Source organism: Sinocyclocheilus grahami, unplaced genomic scaffold (assembly GCF_001515645.1).
Source record: "Sinocyclocheilus grahami isolate Dianchi unplaced genomic scaffold, SAMN03320097.WGS_v1.1 scaffold93.1, whole genome shotgun sequence".
In the NCBI taxonomy this organism is placed as follows: domain Eukaryota; kingdom Metazoa; phylum Chordata; class Actinopteri; order Cypriniformes; family Cyprinidae; genus Sinocyclocheilus; species Sinocyclocheilus grahami.
This window is the reverse complement of record NW_015505272.1, coordinates 835,210-855,307: the sequence shown is the minus strand read 5'-3', so window position 1 is coordinate 855,307 and position 20,098 is coordinate 835,210. Positions and strand designations below refer to the sequence as shown.

Below are 20,098 nucleotides of genomic sequence, written 5' to 3'. Positions count from 1 at the left end.
TAATGGAATATTGCACTGGCTTTTGAAAACAAATACATTTTCTCTTTTGAGACACTTTTGTTTGGAAATATGTCTCAAGAGGAAAGAAAACACTTATCACAACTTCCATTTCATGCCAACTTTTAATTTTGACACAGCTTGTTTGTCCAACACAACTTCTAGGAGACCGATATCATCTTAGAAAGCAAGCCAAGTGATATGCTTTGAATATCATACCTTAAAGGGATAAATCACCCAAAAATCCAAATCTTTTGTCTATACAATGGAAGTCAGTGGTAATCAAAATGGTTTGGTTACCAACATTACTCAAAATATCATCCAAAGAAAATCTATCCACAGAAGAAAGAAAGTCTTACAGGTTTGGAATGGCATGAGAGCGCGTGAATGATAGCAGAATTTAGGGCTGCACGATTAATCGAATGCGATTGTCATGCGCATTTTGTCAGTAATGCAGGTTCTGTAATCAGCAGTAAATCTCCATCACGTGCTTTCAGATAGAGCAGCATTTACTACACAGAGCCGTAGTTCACTGACAAGTTACGCAAAAAAATCGCAGACGATATTATTGCGCGATTATGAAATTGAAGAAATCGTTCGTGATAATGACAGCTGTTTGCGTAGCTTCTCAGTGAACTACGGCTCTGTGTAGTAAATGCTGCTCCGTCTGAAAGCATGTAAAAATACCACATTTAATAACATGTTTTTACTCCAAACTCACTTCATAACATCAGTCGAGTGTTTGAAATAAATCTTTCTGTGAGATGATGTGGCTTCTTAAACAGAATAAGGCATGCAACATATTTCATGGTATTTAAGCAGTGATAAAGGCATTGCATTATAAATATACTTTATGCGGCTTCTTACACAGAATAAGGCATGCAACATATTTCATTGTATTTAAGCAGTGATAAAGGCATTGCATTATAAATATACTTTATAATGAAAATTATAATAATAAGAACTCCGATAAACCATATATTGTCATAATAGTGTGTTTATTAGTCACGTTGAATCAATAAAAACAGTTGAATCTTCTGTTTATTCAGCTGCAGCGATAGGCATTTCCTGGGTTTCTTCTGTGAGGTGTATTTGGAGTTTCAGCGCGAGAGCGCCCTCTGGCCCTCGGGTGGAGATTTACTGCTGATCACAGAGCCGTGCTTCACTGAAAGATACACATGACAACCTCAGCTTCCGTCTAATCGCGATTTCGATTCCATTTCGATTTATCGTGCAGCCCTAGCAGAATTGTTGAACTGTTTGAATTTGATCTGTTTTGTTACTACAACTTTAACAATTTATCACATATTGTTGCTTTATAGAGACATGCTCTCAATATTTATACTGTGGTTAGCACAAATATTGAAGTTCTGAAGAGAAATATGAACTGAAATCTGGCATTTAACCTAATTTGAGAGAAATTAGTGCTTTGGTTGCATCAGAGTTTGGTCAGAAGTAGGGCTGTCATGATTCGTCGATTTTATTAGACTATTCGATTTTTAAAAATCCTCGACTTCATTTTGCTCGCATCTACTAACCGGCAAAATACTGGAAGTGGTGCATTTCATGGACGAGAATCCATAAAACACATTATTAGACTGTTTCCCAAGGCTGCATGATATATTAAACCCATTTAAAAATCATAATTAAGCATAATTGTGAATTTACAAATGCTACGATTTAATTAAATAATTATATGCGATGCAGTTCTAATACGGTATATGCGCTTTAATTATTTACATGCGTGTAGGTTAAGTACATGCGTCACACAGCAGCTCCGTTCACAGTAGTTCCACAGGAACTGTAAACATTTACATGTGTGGAGCGGCTCAAACTCCATCTCTGCTTGTTGTTGTGAGTTTGGGTTTATTATAATGTTCATCTGGGAACGCAGCGTGCGCCATTTAATCAGATTTGTAAGGTAAATCATTTATAAATCTACGCAAACTCAGGAGGATACATCACGGTTTCAAAACAAAAGCTCAAACCCTCACTCTGAGTTTACATGATTTGATGTCCACATATTCTTTTAATTACAGTGGCTATAGCATTTCTGTCCTGAAGAAGTGGCCAAATATTAAAGATTAAGTAGGCATTTGAATGAAATGGTGCTTAGTAAATATTAAACAAGGATTAGATCGCACAGTAATGTGTAAAAATAATCATCAGGCCGTTGGCGCCCTCTGCAGGCCTATGTTGTAATGCGTGATGTACATTAGCTCTATTGTTTATAATACATTATGTATTTTAACAGTTTTGTTCAATAAAACCATATGATTTCTTGCTTTTGATACTTTATTTGAACTAATTATTATTGCCTCATTGCTATTATATATGTATTTTAAGTCATTTTAAAAGCTATTGTTCACTTACATCTATTTTTATTACCACAAAAAAAAATTAATTATAATTATAGGGCCCTATGAAATCCGTTTTATTTGCAAATTCAGATTTTTCCATTTTAATTTTTCCATAATCTGTTTTAATGGTTCAATTAAAGTTTAATAATCAAAAGCATCTCCAATTAATTGATTTTATAAAAAAAAAAAAAAAAAAAAAATATACATTACATGACTATATTTTTTTCAGAAATACTGCACATTTACATTTTCTCCTAAATAAATTCTGGTAAATAACATTTCTGGTAAATACTCCTTTAAAAAGTTTTTTTTGATTATAATTGTATTATTAGTAGACTAGAACACGTGAATATGTTGTCATTCTTACACTATAATACTGAACTTTGATTTCAGTGATTTCATGACTATGAGATGACTATGAGTGACACTTGCACTCTATGTTGCACTTCACTTTTGCTTTAAAAACGGATTTTATAGAAATTTGGATTTCATTTGGTTTAATAAAATATTCTTAAGTAAAATTGTTGATTTTTTTGTGGGAAATTAATCATTTAGATTAGTGGCAGATTAGATTAGATTAGTCGTTAGTGGCAGCCCTAGTCAGAAGCACTAAAAAGCATTATCCTCACTGAGACCTTATGAAATACTTGAACTGAATTGATGGTGTACAGTCAGTAATGGAGGCTACATAGATTTATGGAGTTTTGTGGGTTATGGAGTTTTGGGACAATATAAAATCTTGGTTTGAGTGCTGTGGTTCTGACTGTGACTGTATCACTGTGTAGTTGTTTCAGAATGGAAAAGGAACTATTAGTTAGTCTTCATCGTTTCATAGAAAGCCGATGGAAAAACCCAGGTCAGATGAGGAGACTGAACACGTTTATCAAAACATAAACACATCTACTTATGGAGCGCTTGCCCACAAAAAGATTCCAGAAAACCTATTGTATCCATATGCAGAGTATACGATTACACAAAAGAACCACAGTATTTGAGCAAAGGATAAATCCAAAGTGATGTTTATGTGTGAGAATGGAGCTCCCTCTGTTCCTGGCTATGGCTAGTTGCACTGGAGGACAGCCAAGTCCTGACAGGAGACAAAGGAAAGAGGGAGATATCCAAGGACATATCTAATTTTTGGCAGCCGTTCCAAACCAAATATCAGAACAAGAACACCTTTTGGCAGCAAGCTACACGGGGAGGAGGGTCGTTTCATTTTTTTTTCTTTTGACTACAGCCATTTTGTTTCTGCTGCGGTCGAAATTCTGATCTCTCCAGTTTAAAATTTACATTTTGGCAGAAATCCATTTGCTTTTGCCATCGAAGAAAACAAGACAAGGGTGGCTGTTTTTTTTTTTTTTGTGAATTCAAGTGGGATTGGCTGCACATTTGGAAACTTTGCTGCAGAAGGACGGTATCAGACGTGTTTCAGTTACTCGGGATGGCCGGCACCAGGGATTGTGTTGATGGATAACTCTCCAGTATCGTCAGTAATCTAATTCAAAGCGCCAATCAGTCAGACTTTGATTTATGCTTGATCCTTAAATTTGATAAAAACCTGTGAACCTTATTTATTAATATAGTAAAGGAAATGGTTATTTGAATGTTTATCTATGCATTGATGCAGTTGTGATTTGATCCACACTGTGGTAAACACTTACCTTCAGTTTGCTGTTGCTAAGCAGGTAAAATCACAAAAGGGCAAAAGATCACACTTAAACAGCAGCTCTCATCTGAAGTAGGGTATGAAAAACTGCAGAAACCAATAACACTGAATACCTACAAATTGACCTTTTATTACTGTTCACACGCAGGCAAGCTTTAGTTTACACAGCATCCCATAGGAATAAGCAGGTGATTTCTGTGAACCATGTGATTTTCAGTCAAATATGCTCATGAAGTAATAGGATATCATTCTTATGGAATGGAATGAGGTGCTAAGCATTTTTATCTGCCATTATTTCACCTAAAAATGAAAATTGTCATCATTTTCTCACCATATGTCATTCCAAACCTGTATGACTTTAGTTCATCTTTCGAAACACAAATTAAGATGTTTTTAATAAAATCTGAGTGATTTCTATCCCTCCATTAAAAGTCTATACCACCAAAAACTTTGATGCCTCCAAAAAGTTCATAAAGACATTGTAAAAGTAATCCATATCTTCTAAAAAATAAATAATTGCTTTATATGATGAACAGATTTAATTTATTTCCACGGAGGGACAAAAAGCATGAGAGAATAACTTCATGTCTGTTGAAAGTTGTAGAGGTTTGGAACAACATGAGGGTGAGAATAATTTTCATAATTTTATTTTGTAGGTGAACTGTCCCTTTAAAGCTGCAGTTCGTAACTTTTTGCGCTTTAGCGGTTAGTAAACAGAACTGTGTGCATCTTGTGGAAGAGCATTGTAGCCGGAACTACTTCTCTTTGTTTATGTCTGCGAGGAATCACGCAGGTACTGTGCTACTCCGCAGCGGTTCCACCGGTACCAGACTGAAATAGTCAGAATATAAAAACTTATTATAGGTGTACCGTAGTGATTCAGGATAAGCCAAAAACACGGTTTGGAAAATGGATTCATGATGTACTCGCTTATTATATTAATTTTGCACATTTTGAACACAAAAAGAGTTACGGACTGCAGCTGAAAATAAATTGTTACATTTCAGAGTAACATAATTAGAAATGGCAGACATTGCAAATCAGAACTGAGGCAGACCCTTCCCACAGTCACCTGATAAAAGAAAAGCTTCATTTGAAAGTTAACAATATTGTTTCCTAACATTTACACATGAAGTGAACAGTTTCACTGTGGTATTATAAACCATTTAGTTAATATCATCTCCACTACGACCTTAAAGGGGTCATCGGATGCCCATTTTCCACAAGTTGATATGATTCTTTAGGGTCTTAATGAAAAGTCTATAACATACTTTGGTTAAAATTGATCAGTTGTAGTGTAAAACAACACCCTTTTTACCAGGTCAAAAACAGCTCTGTTTTCGGCAACCCGTTTTAGTGCATGTTCCTTTAAATGCTAATGAGCTCTGCTCACCCCACCCCTTTCTTCCATGGGGTGACGAGCCGTTCTCATGGTACTGATTTACTTTAGGCGCGAAACTTGCTAACTGGCACGTTATTAGGAAAGGCAAATTGCAAGGATTCATAAAAAAACCTTATACTCACTTCTTCTGTAGGTGAGGCTGGAATCGAATGATTTGCGCGAACATAAACGCATTTAGGTAGATCGGGGGCATCGAATGATTTGCGCCAACATAAACGCATTTAGGTAGATCGGGGGCACATTCCCTTCAAAAACAAAGGTAATCCACTGCATCTTCAGAGGCTCAGATGTCGGGAGTAAATGACGACTGCTATGTTCATTATTACATCCAACAACAAAACACCTCAATCGCTTAGAAGACATTCTTGTCTACACCTGCTTCGGCGTCGAAACAATGGCGGACCTATGACAGCTCACTCAGAGTGGGTCTAAGGTAAAACGCTAGTGTCAATCAACAATCGTGGGATGGCCTGGGTCTGTGTGACGTCATACAGACAGGCATCTGAGAATGGCTTGATATGAGAAAGGGGAAATGATTTAACGAGGTAAAAAACAAAAAAAAACAATGGGTGGATGTTTGTCATTATAGGGTGGTTGTGTACACACACTGCCAACACACATTTCAGTTCAAACAACTTGTAAAAGTGCATGCTGCATCCGATGACCCCTTTAATAATTACTTAGCTAAAATAATGACATTGCATTCTTTAAACAAAATTTAAATCATATTTTTTGGGTAATTCCCATAAAATTGCATCTACAACTTCAACACTCAGATCCTCGTAGACTTGCATTGGAAAGGTGCAAACTGGTGAAAATGGTGAATGTCAGCAGTTACTAGGGATGTAATGATTCACTTAACTCACGATTTGATTCACGATTTTGATTTCCCGATTCGATTCACGATTTTTTTTTTTTACAAAATGAGATTTAAGAAATTATAAATGAAATGTGTCCTTTTATTATTGCTTGGACAAAATACTGTACGTTTCTTTGTGAAATTGAAATATAACACTAATAATATACTAATATAGCACTTGTAAATTATTGCTCTTTTGTTGGTTTTGATTGCTTCTATTGTCGCTTTGGATAAAAGCGTTTGCTAAATAACAACATTTAAATATAATGTAAATGTAAATAACAAAACTACATTTTTAAAAAAAAATTTAAATCAAGCCCCAAATAAAATAAGTCAAGTCAAGTCACCTTTATTTATATAGCGCTTTTAACAATACAGATTGTGTCAAAGCAACTGAACAGCATTAATTAGGAAAATAGTGTCAATAATGCAAAATGACAATAGTAAACACTCATTTTTCAGTACAAATATCACAAAATATATTTTAAAATAACACAAATAAAATAAATCTCTTCATATAAATAAACTAAGGCTTTGTCTGTGCTCTTTCCATTTAAAATTAGAGGCAACCGCCAACCACTGCATTTTAATCATGATCCAAACAAAGATGCTGCATACATGCAACTTTTAGATTAAAAGTTTTTAATCTAAATTACATTGTATAATTTCGAAATTTAAAGCAAAAACAGAATGGTTTGACTGATGAAATTATGCATAAAAAATATCTGCATGAAACAGAAACCGCAGAGCTGAATGAGACGCAGATTCACTCTCTGCCAGTAGGTGGCGCTTAAAGAGTTTCCTTGGTGTCCGCTGTAAACAAAGCAGCGCTGCACTTATGAACTTTAATATGCATTATACAGAGGCAAGAGGAAAAGAAAAAATACCATCGAAAGACCGTAAGTTCCCCTCAGACATACATTCATATAAACTCCTACCCCTAACTGAATCGCGATTTTTTTTTATTTATTTTTTTTAGCATCTCAACCGATTTGAATCGTCACGTATTTAAATAGATTTTCAACTGGCTCGCGGTTAATCGTTACATCCCTAGCAGTTACTAATGTAGATCCGTTTTGTCGTTTTTAAGGCGGCGGTCACTTGAGTCGTGTTTTGCCCACAGTCTCCTGCCAATAAAAACAGTGCTCTGTGTAGTAACCAACAACAAAGAGCGCAAGTATATAGTATATTTGTTTAATTAACTTTTTTGCGGCTTAGTAATTACTCAAGACAGCTGTGATTTCAGTTCAGTTTATTTTGAAGGCCTACTTGTATCTGTTGTTTCTTTGTGAAGTGATTGGATTGTAAAGATCATTTGTGCCATGCCCCTCATGTCACTTCAGCACCTTTTCTCATTAGTGTTGTCTGTTGTGACAGCTCAGCCATTCAAGAAACCAGATTTGTTCACTGGCCTTGAAATTAAGATCATGGTCAGCTTGCTTCACTGTGTGACTGCATCAGGTCAAGGCACTGGAAAAGAAAGCATGATTTTTAGACAGCAGCAGACACATTTGGTTTAATTCGGTTTCAATCCTGGCAACCTTATGCGACCGGTGAGTGTTTATTTACGTCCCACCGCTGTTGTAGAATATACTTTGCGTAGCCGCCCAGAGCAACGGCACATAGAGTGTGTAATTCAGCCGTGTCATAACAATTGATGTCTTGAACAAATGTGGCTGGGATTGTGAAGTTTCCTTTTATGTGTAGAACTGCAGGGCATGTGTCAGCTGTGCCACTTCTAAGGGGCCTGTTGATGTTAGCCAGAGTAGACGCCTTATTTGATTCAACACAAACTAAAATTAGCCTGTGAGGGAGAAGTACAGTCCGTTCAATATGGTGTGCTGCTGTGTACATGGGTGTTTGATCGTTCAAGCTGACAAAACACTGAAAATATGTCTTACCAAAATGATTCCAGTTGATAGTAATGACCGCGAACGGACTGTACTTCTGTCCCTCACAGCCCCCCATAGCACCATGGGAAATTTAACTGACAAGTGTTTCTTGCCAATTCAATTAGGCTGGGAGGTATTTCCAGTATTTACGATATATATATAGCAACACTGTAAATATTGCAATGATTTTACTGCGCTTTTTATTTGGTCATTAAAGTTGCAACGAAAAGGAAGTAGTGATAGATATTTTCTTCCTTATTGTGATGTACATCTGAGTGTAATGGATTATCAAAAAAGAAAAAAATTAAAGCTGTCGATTGTAGAGGGGTGGGATTTAAAGGCATAGTTCATCTTTTACTCGCCCTCAAATTGTTCCAAACCTGTATGAGTTTCTTTCTTCTGTTGAACACAAAAGAAGGTATTTTGAAGAATGTTGGTAACCAAACAGTTGACAGTAGCCACTGACTACCATATAGCATGGGGAAAAAAGGAATGGAAGTCAATTGCTAAAGGCAATTGTTTGTTTACCAGCATTCTTCAAAATATCTTCTTTTTTTGTTCAAAAGAAGAAAGATACTCATACAGGTTTGGAACAACTTGAGGGTGAGTAAATAATGACAGAATTAGAATTTTTGGGTGAACTATCCCTTTAAGCAGACTAAATGATTGGAGAAGCTCATACGTCACCAGAGAGAAGTCTAATGCTTTCACCACAACATCCATTTATGACATTTTGATTTAAACAAAATTACAAGGTGAGTTACATTTACGAAGGAAACCACAATAAGATCTTCCATTTAATAGACAGAAGTACATGCTTAATATTGAATAAGATTGAAGACCGTTTTGTGGCTGTAAAAAAAATTGAAAACTTATGGAACAATTATTGTGAACAATTTAGAATTAAAGGATGTTTATTATTTCAAAGGAGTTTAAATTGTAAATGCATCCCTTTGGTGTTTTATCAAAAAGACGATAATACAGTTATAGCTACTAGAGTTTCCTCTGTGTTTACCACAGGATCTCAACAAACTGAGAGCACGGTTGTTTGGCAAGGCTATTTGTGAGACTACCTCAAGCCTGCTCACTGTTCATGGCCTTAAAAGGGACTGGGACAGAGAGGAATCCTCTCACCACAGCAGACGGTCTTGACACCCGACTGCAGATTGTGTCAGTTCAAAAAAAGTCCTTAGTGCACAGGCTTTGAAAGAAGCCAAGAACATACATCTCACTTCTTAACAATATATACTGTCATATTAAAACCAGCGAGCAACAGTAAGTTTTTTTTTTTAGGAGTTTAGTTTTTAAACCATAAAAATGTATGAAATTCAGTGACATCACAACACTGGCCTGACAGGGCAATTGGCAGTTCTTTCATCCAAAACCCAGGTCAGCTGATTATCCTTTCTGTTAAGCCCTGATTACAGTTTCATTGTGAACTTTTCAGTAACTTATTAAAGCGCCAGGCATTTGATAGAATTTTTTTGCATTATGTCATCATTAACCCAGTTGAGCTGATTTTGTTGAGCTGATTTAGATGAGTTCGTTCAGATAATTGCCCCCCGATGCTCTGATCATCTTAATTGAGATGCATCAGAAAAGAGGGCAGATCAGTATTTAAAGCCCCTTGAGTATGAACGTCTGAATATATCCCCCTCTTTGAGTCTGCCACAGGCAGCGCTGCTGACACAGAACTGCTTTATGTGTTGTAGTTACCCACGGTCTGCCCGGGGCATATTTGTGATAATAATAAACCTGTTTATGAGCCGACTGTTTTCTTACACAATTTGTATGCAGTTAGCCTGCCCACTCTGCCAGACAGAGCTTTCTGTTACATAAACTGGGTCTTAGGGTTTAGTATTGTGTAAGGGGCATTATGTTTGTGAGTGTATGGATTACACTTATACAACCAGGAAACTCACTACTGATTATTGACTGGGCTCTTAACCAACCATATTTACTAATCATTGTGTGTACATACAGAAAAAAACACTCCTGTTTATAAACAAAAAACATGAATGCCAACCAGTGCCGATCCTAGACTTCTGGGGGCCCTACGCAAAACTGTGTTGTTGGTGGGGGGGTTAGTGGTTATGAACGAATGAATGAAACGCATTTTGTCCGTGTTTCACTCCGTCTCGAATCGCACTCGCGGAAAGTGCTTGAGAAATAGTGTCTCTTCCGCGGCTCAGTACACTTTCAACTCGTTTTTTTAGTTTCGAGCAAGACTGTACGACATTCACATTACATGATTTGACTGATGTGTGTGTTGACCTGGTGTTTCGGGGGCCCTACGCAGCTTTCGTATTTTGAGAGGATCGGCTCTGATGCCAACAGTTTCAACCCTCTACGGACATCTTGGCAATTGAATTGCCCCGAACAAAAACACTGATAAAATATTATTATTACTATTATTATACGAATTCTACTAATAAGAACAATATCAAAACACACTAAGGATTAATAAGCTACTGGATTCATGAATATTAATCAGGTTGTGTGCGTTTTCTCAAACTGATTTGCTGAAATCAAAACAGGGACGATACTAGGTGAGCACCAGCCAATGAGATTGTCGTTTGTGCATTAGTTCCGCCCACTACAGGAAAACCCGGCAGTTCTTAAAAGCTGAAGAATTCCAAAGGAACTCCGTTATTTTTACAGGAAAGTACAACAAAGTATGTCGTTTACATGTAGCACATCAATTCTGCATGTTATGTAAGACTCTCGCTCGCTCTCGCTCTTTGCTCACAGTGAGAGAAAGCGACGGCGAGTCGTGCGCCTTCACACTAGAGTTTACGTTACGCCAAATACACAAACACAGGTGGCGCTGCGCATCCATTCAGATGAACTGAAAAATATCACAGATCACTTGACAGAGAGTGAAACTCTGAAGTGCTCATTCAGATGTTCTGTGAGTGAAAATATATCTGTGCTAATCATATACTCAGCCTCCAACTCTCACACTGGCGAGTAAAATCTGAGAATTGATTAGCCATTGGCTAATATTATACATCATTTAGTCGCCCAGAGTGAAGATTTAGTTGCATATGCGAGTGATTTACTCGCAATGTAGAGGGTTGAGTTTAGTCCATATTGTGTAGATATTTTTGACTAAAGTAGTGCTAGTGGTAGGGATGGTTTAAGGTCCATTTCTCACTATTTACTAACCATTAACTGTGTCTTTTGCCTCAATAACTCCTAATGTGCTGCTTATTAATAGTTAGTAAGGTAGTTGTTAAGTTTGAGTATTGGGTAGGATTAGGGATGTAGAATATGGTCATGCAGAATAAGTACTAATAAACAGCCAATATGTTAATAATAGGCATGTTAATAAGCAACTAGTTAATAGTGAGAATTGGTCCCTCCCTATACTAAACTATACTATACTAAATTGTTACCGTTGCTAGAAATAAAAGTCATAATAATAAGAAATAAAGTCACTATTATGCAAAATGAGATATATACATTTCACAATTTTAAGGAATAAAGTTACAATTAAGTGAAATGTAGTCACAATTACAATACAATAAATATAGTCCCAATTGTAAGATACTGTATAAAGTCATGGTTATGAAAAACAAAGTCACTGTTATGTGAAAAAAGTGACAGTTGTGAAATAAGCATTGACATCAGTAAGAAATAAAGTTGCAATTAAGTGAAATGTAGTCACAATTAAAAGAAATATAGTCAAAATTGTAAGATACTGTGTAAATTCATGATTATAAGAAATAAACTCATAACTACAAGTAATGAAGACACAATTACCCTTTTATACAGTATTTTTCACATGTTGAACCATGTTTGTGCAGAACAGGATTAAGCCCTTAAATAAGGAATGACAACCATTTTTAGCTGCAGCGTATATGTGGTCACTGTGGTGTTATGTCACTTCTTTTTTTTTTGTCTGTTGGCCAAATAGCTAGAATACCCAAGATGCTTTGGGACACTATTCATAGGTATAGACAAGTAAGATATAAACAACTGGGTTTCATTAAGGAATTGTGAATGGCTGTGTTTGAGTCTGCACGGGCTGGAATGAGAATCATGCCATTTTGACTGTCATGATATGATGGATAGATAGAGCTGTTTAGTCTAGCGTGGATCCGGGCTGTCTTGCGATAGCTGCCGTTGTTTTCAGTAGCCTCTCATCTGTCACCTGTCTGGCAGTTGAAAGGGTAAATGACACTGAGCTCTGTCTGACAACAAGCCAACAGCAGATGAGAGACTGAGCTCAATGCTCCAAACCCTCTGTCTATATACATCAATACTGACATCATGTGTCTGACGCTTGGGGAATAGAGAGTTTGTGTTGAAATCCTCTCCGAAATAGAAACTGCTTATTTCAAGGATTAGTGTTAAATTTGCCACCGTCCACTGTTCTGGCTATTGTCAACTTTGTTTTGTCAGGCTTATCTACCGTGTGTGTCTCCAGGCATCGACATAGGTATGACATAACATCCGTATGTCTGAGCCAATCAGAATGCTTTTTAGAATTATTTTTAGACTGATTTTGTCAGCCATGGTTTGTTTGAGTGATATAGAATTGATATGTTGAATGACGGTAACCTGAAAAAAATTCTGCTAAATTCATACAATACCCAATTTGATGCTATGTGTGTGCTGCGGAGGTGTTATGTTCAACGCTAATTGGGCTTTTCCAGGTATGTGGTCTGTTCACTCAGGTTGTGGTCCGTTTGATGTCTGGAAAGTGTTTATCACTGGGCCAGAGGCCTCATTTGTTGACTTTCACACCGTGACTAGGCTTACTCAACTGACCACTAAAGCAAATGAGCTGGTCAGCAATGTAATTATGGTGTCATGGAGTTTGCCTGGAGCCAGCGGGGTACAACTGTTTCGGGTTGAAGACTGTGTGCTTAAATCCCAATGCTGATTAATTGGTGGTTTAACAAAGACACATTTGTCTTGTTCAGTAATTCACCTTAAATAGGCCACTTAAATAGGAATTATGGTACTGAGGAAGTGTTTAATCACCATACACTGGTCTGATGTTCTGAAGTGTTTAAAAATTATATTTAAATTCAATCAGTAAGCCGTAAATGATTTTCATATAATGGCCAATAACTGATAAATGGAGATAGTAAAATTCTGTACTATTGTGTCTAAATGAATTAAAAATACAAAGTAAATACTAAAATCAGTGGTTTTAATACGAATTTAGCCATTATAATGTACGGTATTAAAAAGTAATATTCTTTTTTAGATTTGTTAAAGATTAAGATAAAAAAGTTTTATTTAAAGAGGATAAATAAAACTGCGTATCTAATAACAGCCGATATCTGACATGGTATCGGTAAATCTCTTATTAAAAATAAGTAAAAAGTCATTTAGTATTGTGTAATACACAGCTGCGTTTACATCCCTGGACCAATGAGATTTGTCTGGGGGCGGGGCTACTCAACACACAATGTAACAGAAATCGAAACCAAGTGCTAACAAAACTTTTTGTAACTCATTGCTTGTTGCGAGCTGGTTAGGACGACAAAAACTCAGATTAATCTAAAAAAAAAAAAAGGCGATTTATTGTGTCATGTCTGGATAGAAAAGATGTAAGAGATTGTGGTTAAATGGCTTTTTCATGTCTTTTTCACGTAGGCTTTGGCGTGTCTGGACATGTACGCATGTGTTTATAGTTTTAATTACCTAATAATTTGTTCTTTTTGACTCTACTTTCAGTTTCACCTGGGAAAAACTCCACCTTAATGAGATTTATAAGATTTCGGGAGCAGTAGAGCCAAAAACCATCACATCCCTCTGATTAAACTCAATCACCTGGACCGGTGTCCCTCTGCCCTTTTTTGGGTCCTTCTGCTTCCTGAGTCTTGGACGAAGCTTCGAGATGGAGCAAAGAGACCTTACTCGGACGGCCCGGCCCAAAGGAAACGAGGAGTTTTTCTCCACTGTTACCACCATCAACAGAGCAGATCTCAGTGAGGTGGGTCTCCTCGCCAGTCCAATCAAGAGCCTTCCTTTACCTGGAGAGCAACAGGACCATGAAGAGGACGAAGACCTCGGTCTGGGGAAGGACATTGATGTCACTTCTAATGCGGACAGTGAGAGATGGGGGCAGGGAGATGGGCTGGAGGAGCAGGAATTCTCCATCAAGGAGGCCAGTTTCTCTGAAGGCAGCCTGAAGCTGAAGATACAAACGACCAAGCGGGCCAAGAAGCCTCCTAAGAATCTAGAGAACTACATCTGTCCTCCTGAGATCCGCATCACCATCAAGCAGCCAGGAGAGCAGAAGTCCGCCAAGCATGCCAAGAGTGTCAGGGGAGGGAAGGAGGAAGATAAAGGACCCCCCAGAAAAAGGGTTAGTGTCACTGCCAGTGTTTAGAGTGCTTTTGTTTTCTTGTGTCATGTGATCACTCTGTTGTGTTGATGTCATATGGTTTCATGGGTATAGACGGTATGGACTTTAGTCAGAGTAGATGCAATGTTACGTTTGACGGCAGTGAAATTCCATTGGCAGCTGATCAAATACTGAAAGTATCTTTTCTATGGAAGCGCCTTTTATCTTTTTGTTTAGCGTGAACAAAATATAAATTTTTTGAATGTAAAATGTGATTTTGTGCATCAATATGAATTTGAATGTTATGCACATACGAAACATTTCTTGAACAAATATTTTTTTGTGTTACAGATTGATCCTTTCATCCACAAAATTAGGCATCTCTTTAATATGAATTCAGAAAAAAGTCAGTATTGTGATACGTAAACTACCCGCGACCTAAGAGATTATGACATGAAAAGAACAAATTTCTATATAAATCTTTGGCTAGTTGAAGTTCTGTAAATGTTTTGAGATGCATGTCTTTGAACGGATTGTACTTCTGTCCCTCACAGTGTTCTTTGTGTCAGATTAACTATGGCATATGACTAAGGACGTTAATATAACCACATGGACAAGTATTTTTCTACATTTTATCATGTCAATTATGTTGACAATGTTCTCAATTTTTTTGAAGTGCTTTCTCTTTAAAATAAATCATGTTTATGCTGAGCCTAGATGACACAATTGCTTTTTCTGGGCTGTCAGCTTTTTGGCTGCTCGTCAAATGAAGTGTGTGCCATTGAGTAACGTAACAGCTAGTCATTAACCTTTTGTGGCATTTAGACTCAGTGAGTTCATTGACTTGCATGTGGTCCAGATATCTTACTCAGTGTAAAGGGCCTTTTTTGAATATGTCAGATGACACACAATTTTTGATTTGGGATAAGAGAATGGTATGAGCATGATTTTTGGGCATGGTGTCATGATAATTTCATGTTTTTCATCATGTTCATTGCTGTTCTTTGAAGTCTCTTGGAGTACCATGTAAATGCTAGGGATGTGCCAAACGACTGTTTTCGAAATCAACAAGTTCCTAGGTCACAAGGTAGACCTGTATAATTAGGCTGGTTCTGAGGTCATCTTATCCTGATCAGGTGCATTTCACAATGTTTCAGAACGAAGCACAATATGATATAAATAAAGGTCTCAAGACTCATTTTAAAACGCTTAAAGGTTAGTTCACTCAATACTTAATCCTCTTGTCACTCCAAACCAACTCTAAAGACTTTAAAGATTTTAAATCATAATTGAAACAAAATTAAGCTTTTTAACGAAGCCTGAGAGATTTCGGTCACCCCTATTAAAAGCTCATTCACCCAAAATGCTTCAGATGTTTCAAAATGTTCTTAAAGAAATCGCAAAAGAAATTAATGTTAATAGATCCTTTTTTTTCCAGGCTTTCTGAAGAGACATGGTCGCTTTATATAACAAACACATTTAATTTAGGCTTTTATTCACATATAAACATTGAACGCACATAGATAGAGTGCATCAAATGTGCTTGCTGGACATGTGAGAATCAATCATGTTTGTTCTTGTGTGTCACACAAGCTTGTTTGAGTTCCGCAAGAACCAGTCAGGTTTGTTCTCTCAAGTACAGTTGAGCTCCTCTTCAGACCACTTGGATTAAACAGCTTGATTTCTTTTTACAATCTATGAACTTTTTAAAGTGTGAAATAAACATCTTTTTCATTAAAAATATCTTTGTGTTTCGAAAATGAACAAATGTCTTGTGGGTTTGGAATAACATGAGCGTGAGTAAATGATGACAGTATTTTCATTTTTGGATGAACTGTCCCTTTAATGCAACATTTTGAAAACACAACAGAGCGAGATGCTCTAAAACAGCTTTGCGTTGGTTAGTTTGTCTGTTTGCTGAGAATGACTGTAGTGCTTGAATTGAGACACACCACTTTTCAGACAATGCAATTCATAGTATGTTGTCAGTTTGTAAACTAAAAATTTAAACAAATTAAAAACTAAAAATACCAAAGCCAGGACAACGACTTATCCTTAGTAAAGACCACAGTACATGAAAATGATAATCATCCAGTACCATGGTATTTACTATTTGATACCATCTGTGTACTATGATTCTATTACAGTTGGCTACTTTTTTTGCAAAGGGAGCTGCAGAGTGAGTTCATGAAAATGTGAGACGCTAAAATGGCTCCTTTTAGTAAACACTTTCAGCTCACCGCAGCGTGCTCCATCAAGTTTTCAAAACAGATATGTCGCATTTTCCCCGTCCTCACAAAAGAATGAAGGATTGTGGGAAAGAATGGGAGGAGAGGCTGGTGATCCCGCAGCCAGAGTCTGTAATTTGACCATAATTAGGGAGAAAAATCTGTGCTTACTGAATCAGAGAAGGAACTGCCAGCATCAGCATCTTTCAACGCACCGCAGGCTCAAATTGATTGCGTTTGGTGTGGAATCTCTGGTGTTGAAATGCTCTGATATCTTTCATCTTTACAGTAATCTCTTAGGGAATGAATTATTTGTACTGTAATGGAAGACCAGCTCCTGCTGTTTCGTGTGATGTGCATTTAAAAGCCCATCCACGTCTGCCAAATGCATTTGACTTGATCCCAACAATTGATGGTTTGATTATCGGCCTTGAATTTTGTATGTGGCTGCATGTTATCTGATTTCCCCAGGGATTTCTCTTTGCCTGGAGAGGAAGGACAATGTTGCCACGAAGCCAAAGCCAAGGGTCTCGAATTTCTCTTATTTTCGGACTGGGAAACTTAGCCCTCGTCCACCCCACAGAGATGAAATTTTCTAAAGCGGCAGATACACGCAGTGGAGAGGGCGAAGGAGAAATCAATGGAAAACAGAGAAAGGCTCAAAGAGCAACAGGGAACTGAGGCGGGAAGCCTGGAGTGCAGCTGTCTCTTTCTGGCAATCTCCACATTGACCACAGACAGAGGGTCAAAAAGGGCAGAAAGAAGAACAGAAGAGGTGGCCTCACACCACCCTCTAAAGTTTAGCCGGGTCTATAGAAAACCGCTCCGAAAAGGCAAAGAAAAGCAACCGCCCATCCCCCAAATACACACTACAGATGGAATCCCATTCACTTCGAGAAGGGACAGTGCCACAAACTCCTCATTTAGAGCCACCAAATCCCATTCTGTCCTTGCTGTTTGGAGCTTAGGCGTCAAGCCCAGCTCCTCTTCTCATCTCTTGCTTACAAGCAGCGGGGTGGGGTCAAGGGTTAGTGCGTAATTGAAACCGGCCCGGACACGCTGAGAATAGGGCTTTACATCAGCCCTCTCGGACCGCGACAGCTGCTCGCTGCGTCTTCCATTCGTGGCAACAGCCTTTTCCCCCCTGCTAATGTAATCAGAACACCAGGGCAATGGCAGTTTAGACAAGCCGGGCACTCTGATGAATTAACTCCAGCTCCTCGTATGGATTAGACCTCCTCTTCCACTCACTCCACTTGATGACCTGTTTTGCACTTTAAGTGTTGTCGTGGGCTGCGCTGCTGGAAAATTAGTTTAATGCAGCAGAAGTTTTCTGCACCCACACAACAGTGTGACCACGCAGCCAGAAATAGATCGCAGCCTTCTCGCTGGCGTTGTAAAAGCACAGAGTCTGGATGTGCAATTAGGCGGTCTGAATATGCAGAGGTCAGGACACGTTGTGTTTGTCATTTCCATTAGGACTTAAACGAAAGGTTTCGCAAATGGCATCTATTATTTTTCCTTTTTTACCAAACTCTGAGGAAAAAACATTTTGTGTGAATGCACATTTTGCTAAAATGCTGTGAACAAATTTAAAAGGCTGGTACAGATGTTTATGGATGATAACAGTGATCGCGCCAGTATTTTTCCCATTTGTTTCTTCCACTGGGATTTTAAAAACGACCGAGTTGGTTATGTAATTCCTAGTTAATATACTGTATGTAATGCTTTATGGGAGGGGCAGTTTTGGTGTGGTTCCTGCTTCTCTGGTAACAGACTTCTCTGATTGGTGAATTCAAGGCTCTGCCCACTTTAGGATTGAGGATATTGTAGTTCTTCACAGGGAATTTGGCAATTACATAAAATGTTAAAAACACACTAACTTTTGGCTTCTACAGAAGTACATATCATCACTTGATAACCTCAGTGCTCATTGTAGGTCTGTCTTGAACAGTTTTTGTTCTTTGTGGAGATTTTTATTTCTGAAACCCAACTTGTTGCTTAAAGGCATTTTATATATCTTGCACATGCTATATTAGTAGCTGGAGGTGCTTGTCCACTGAAGCCCAGTTGACTTTAAGTCTATAATGTATTTGTATCCAGTATCACCCCTGTGGTTTAACACAGTAGTGAGTTCATTGTGATGACAAGCCCGATGGAAGGTAGATCAATGTGCGAGCGTGTGCTCTCTGAGGGCCAGACGGCAGCGATCTTTGCCCCGTCACTGCTCCGTGTTTGACGACAACACTTTGATTGTCAGCCATTTCCGCCGAAGCGGGCATGCTCATTGATGCGTGTTTGTCAGGGGAGAGTGTGAGCAAGGCTTCTGCGACTCCAGCCCTGACTTGACGAGGGGGCCGAGAGGATCATTTTCCCTGTCAAGACGAGCTTGTGGAGCTCGCTTTCTTTGCGTCTTTACCTTGCGTCTTCTCTCCAATGGTTCGTATTTAACCAAAACTTCGTTTGCTCGAAGAAAACACATCTGTAATCAGGTTGAAGAATGACTTCCTCTCCGAGCGACGATAGCGGAGGGGATAAGAGGTTTAAAAACGGTGGATTGTGTAGCAGGGTAAATGCAGCTTTTGTGTAGTAATGATTGGGGAGTCTGGCAGGGAGCAGATGGGCTAGCTCTCTGTCTCATTGTGTCTGGCTCTTTCTTTTTTTCATTTTGGCTGAACTAATATGCCAGATGGTGGCAAAGAGGAAAGGCCAACAAGTGAGCTGGGGCATATGGGGAGCCTGGTTAAAATGGGACCCTACTGTGGCGGGGGATGGGCGGGAGATGTGTGATACAATAGCAGGTAATTAAGGGAAGGACTTGACTTCGCCGCTAAGCCTTTGTGCATGGCAAAATATTTTTCAGGGGACCTGCCGTCAGCATCAGACAACACTGCTGTATGTCAAATTATTACTAGGGGTTAGAGGTCTGCATGGGCTTTAAACTGAAGCCTGAACCCGGCCCGTACCCGAGATCGTCTGACCCGACCCGATCGGCACAGTTAAATTTAGAGCCTGAATTTTAAAAAAATGCTGTATTTCACGATTGCATGCAATGGTCAGTAAACAAATACATGTAAAAAAAACAAAAAACTGATTAATTAAGGCTCGGCCAGTTCACAAGGCAAAAGAAAAAACACTTACCAGTTATGAAAGTTTATGAACATCAGGTGCAGCGGTCACATAAATTCTGCCAAGTTTTTGAATGGTTGTATACTACAAGATGATAATTCTTCCATCGTGCAAATTATTGCCATTTTCATCAGTTAAGGCTCGTTAGCATTCGGCCTGCTTTAAATCAGACACAGAGATGCAGTGCGGTAAGATCGCATTTATTTGAATTAATTATATGATTTATTTGAATTAGCGAGAGAGAGAGAGAGAGAAAGA

At 38.2% G+C, this 20,098-nt stretch overlaps 1 protein-coding gene across 1 annotated transcript in view; it reads left to right on the top strand.

Moving 5' to 3' along the window:
* Positions 1 to 20,098, top strand: part of LOC107587504 (SET-binding protein-like) — a 76,679-nt gene that overhangs the window by 1,996 nt on the left and 54,585 nt on the right. The window contains exon 2 of the mRNA XM_016275307.1: positions 13,871 to 14,504. Coding sequence (XP_016130793.1) covers positions 14,034 to 14,504 — 471 coding nt within the window. The 5' untranslated portion in view covers positions 13,871 to 14,033. The remainder of the gene's footprint in view (positions 1 to 13,870; positions 14,505 to 20,098) is intronic.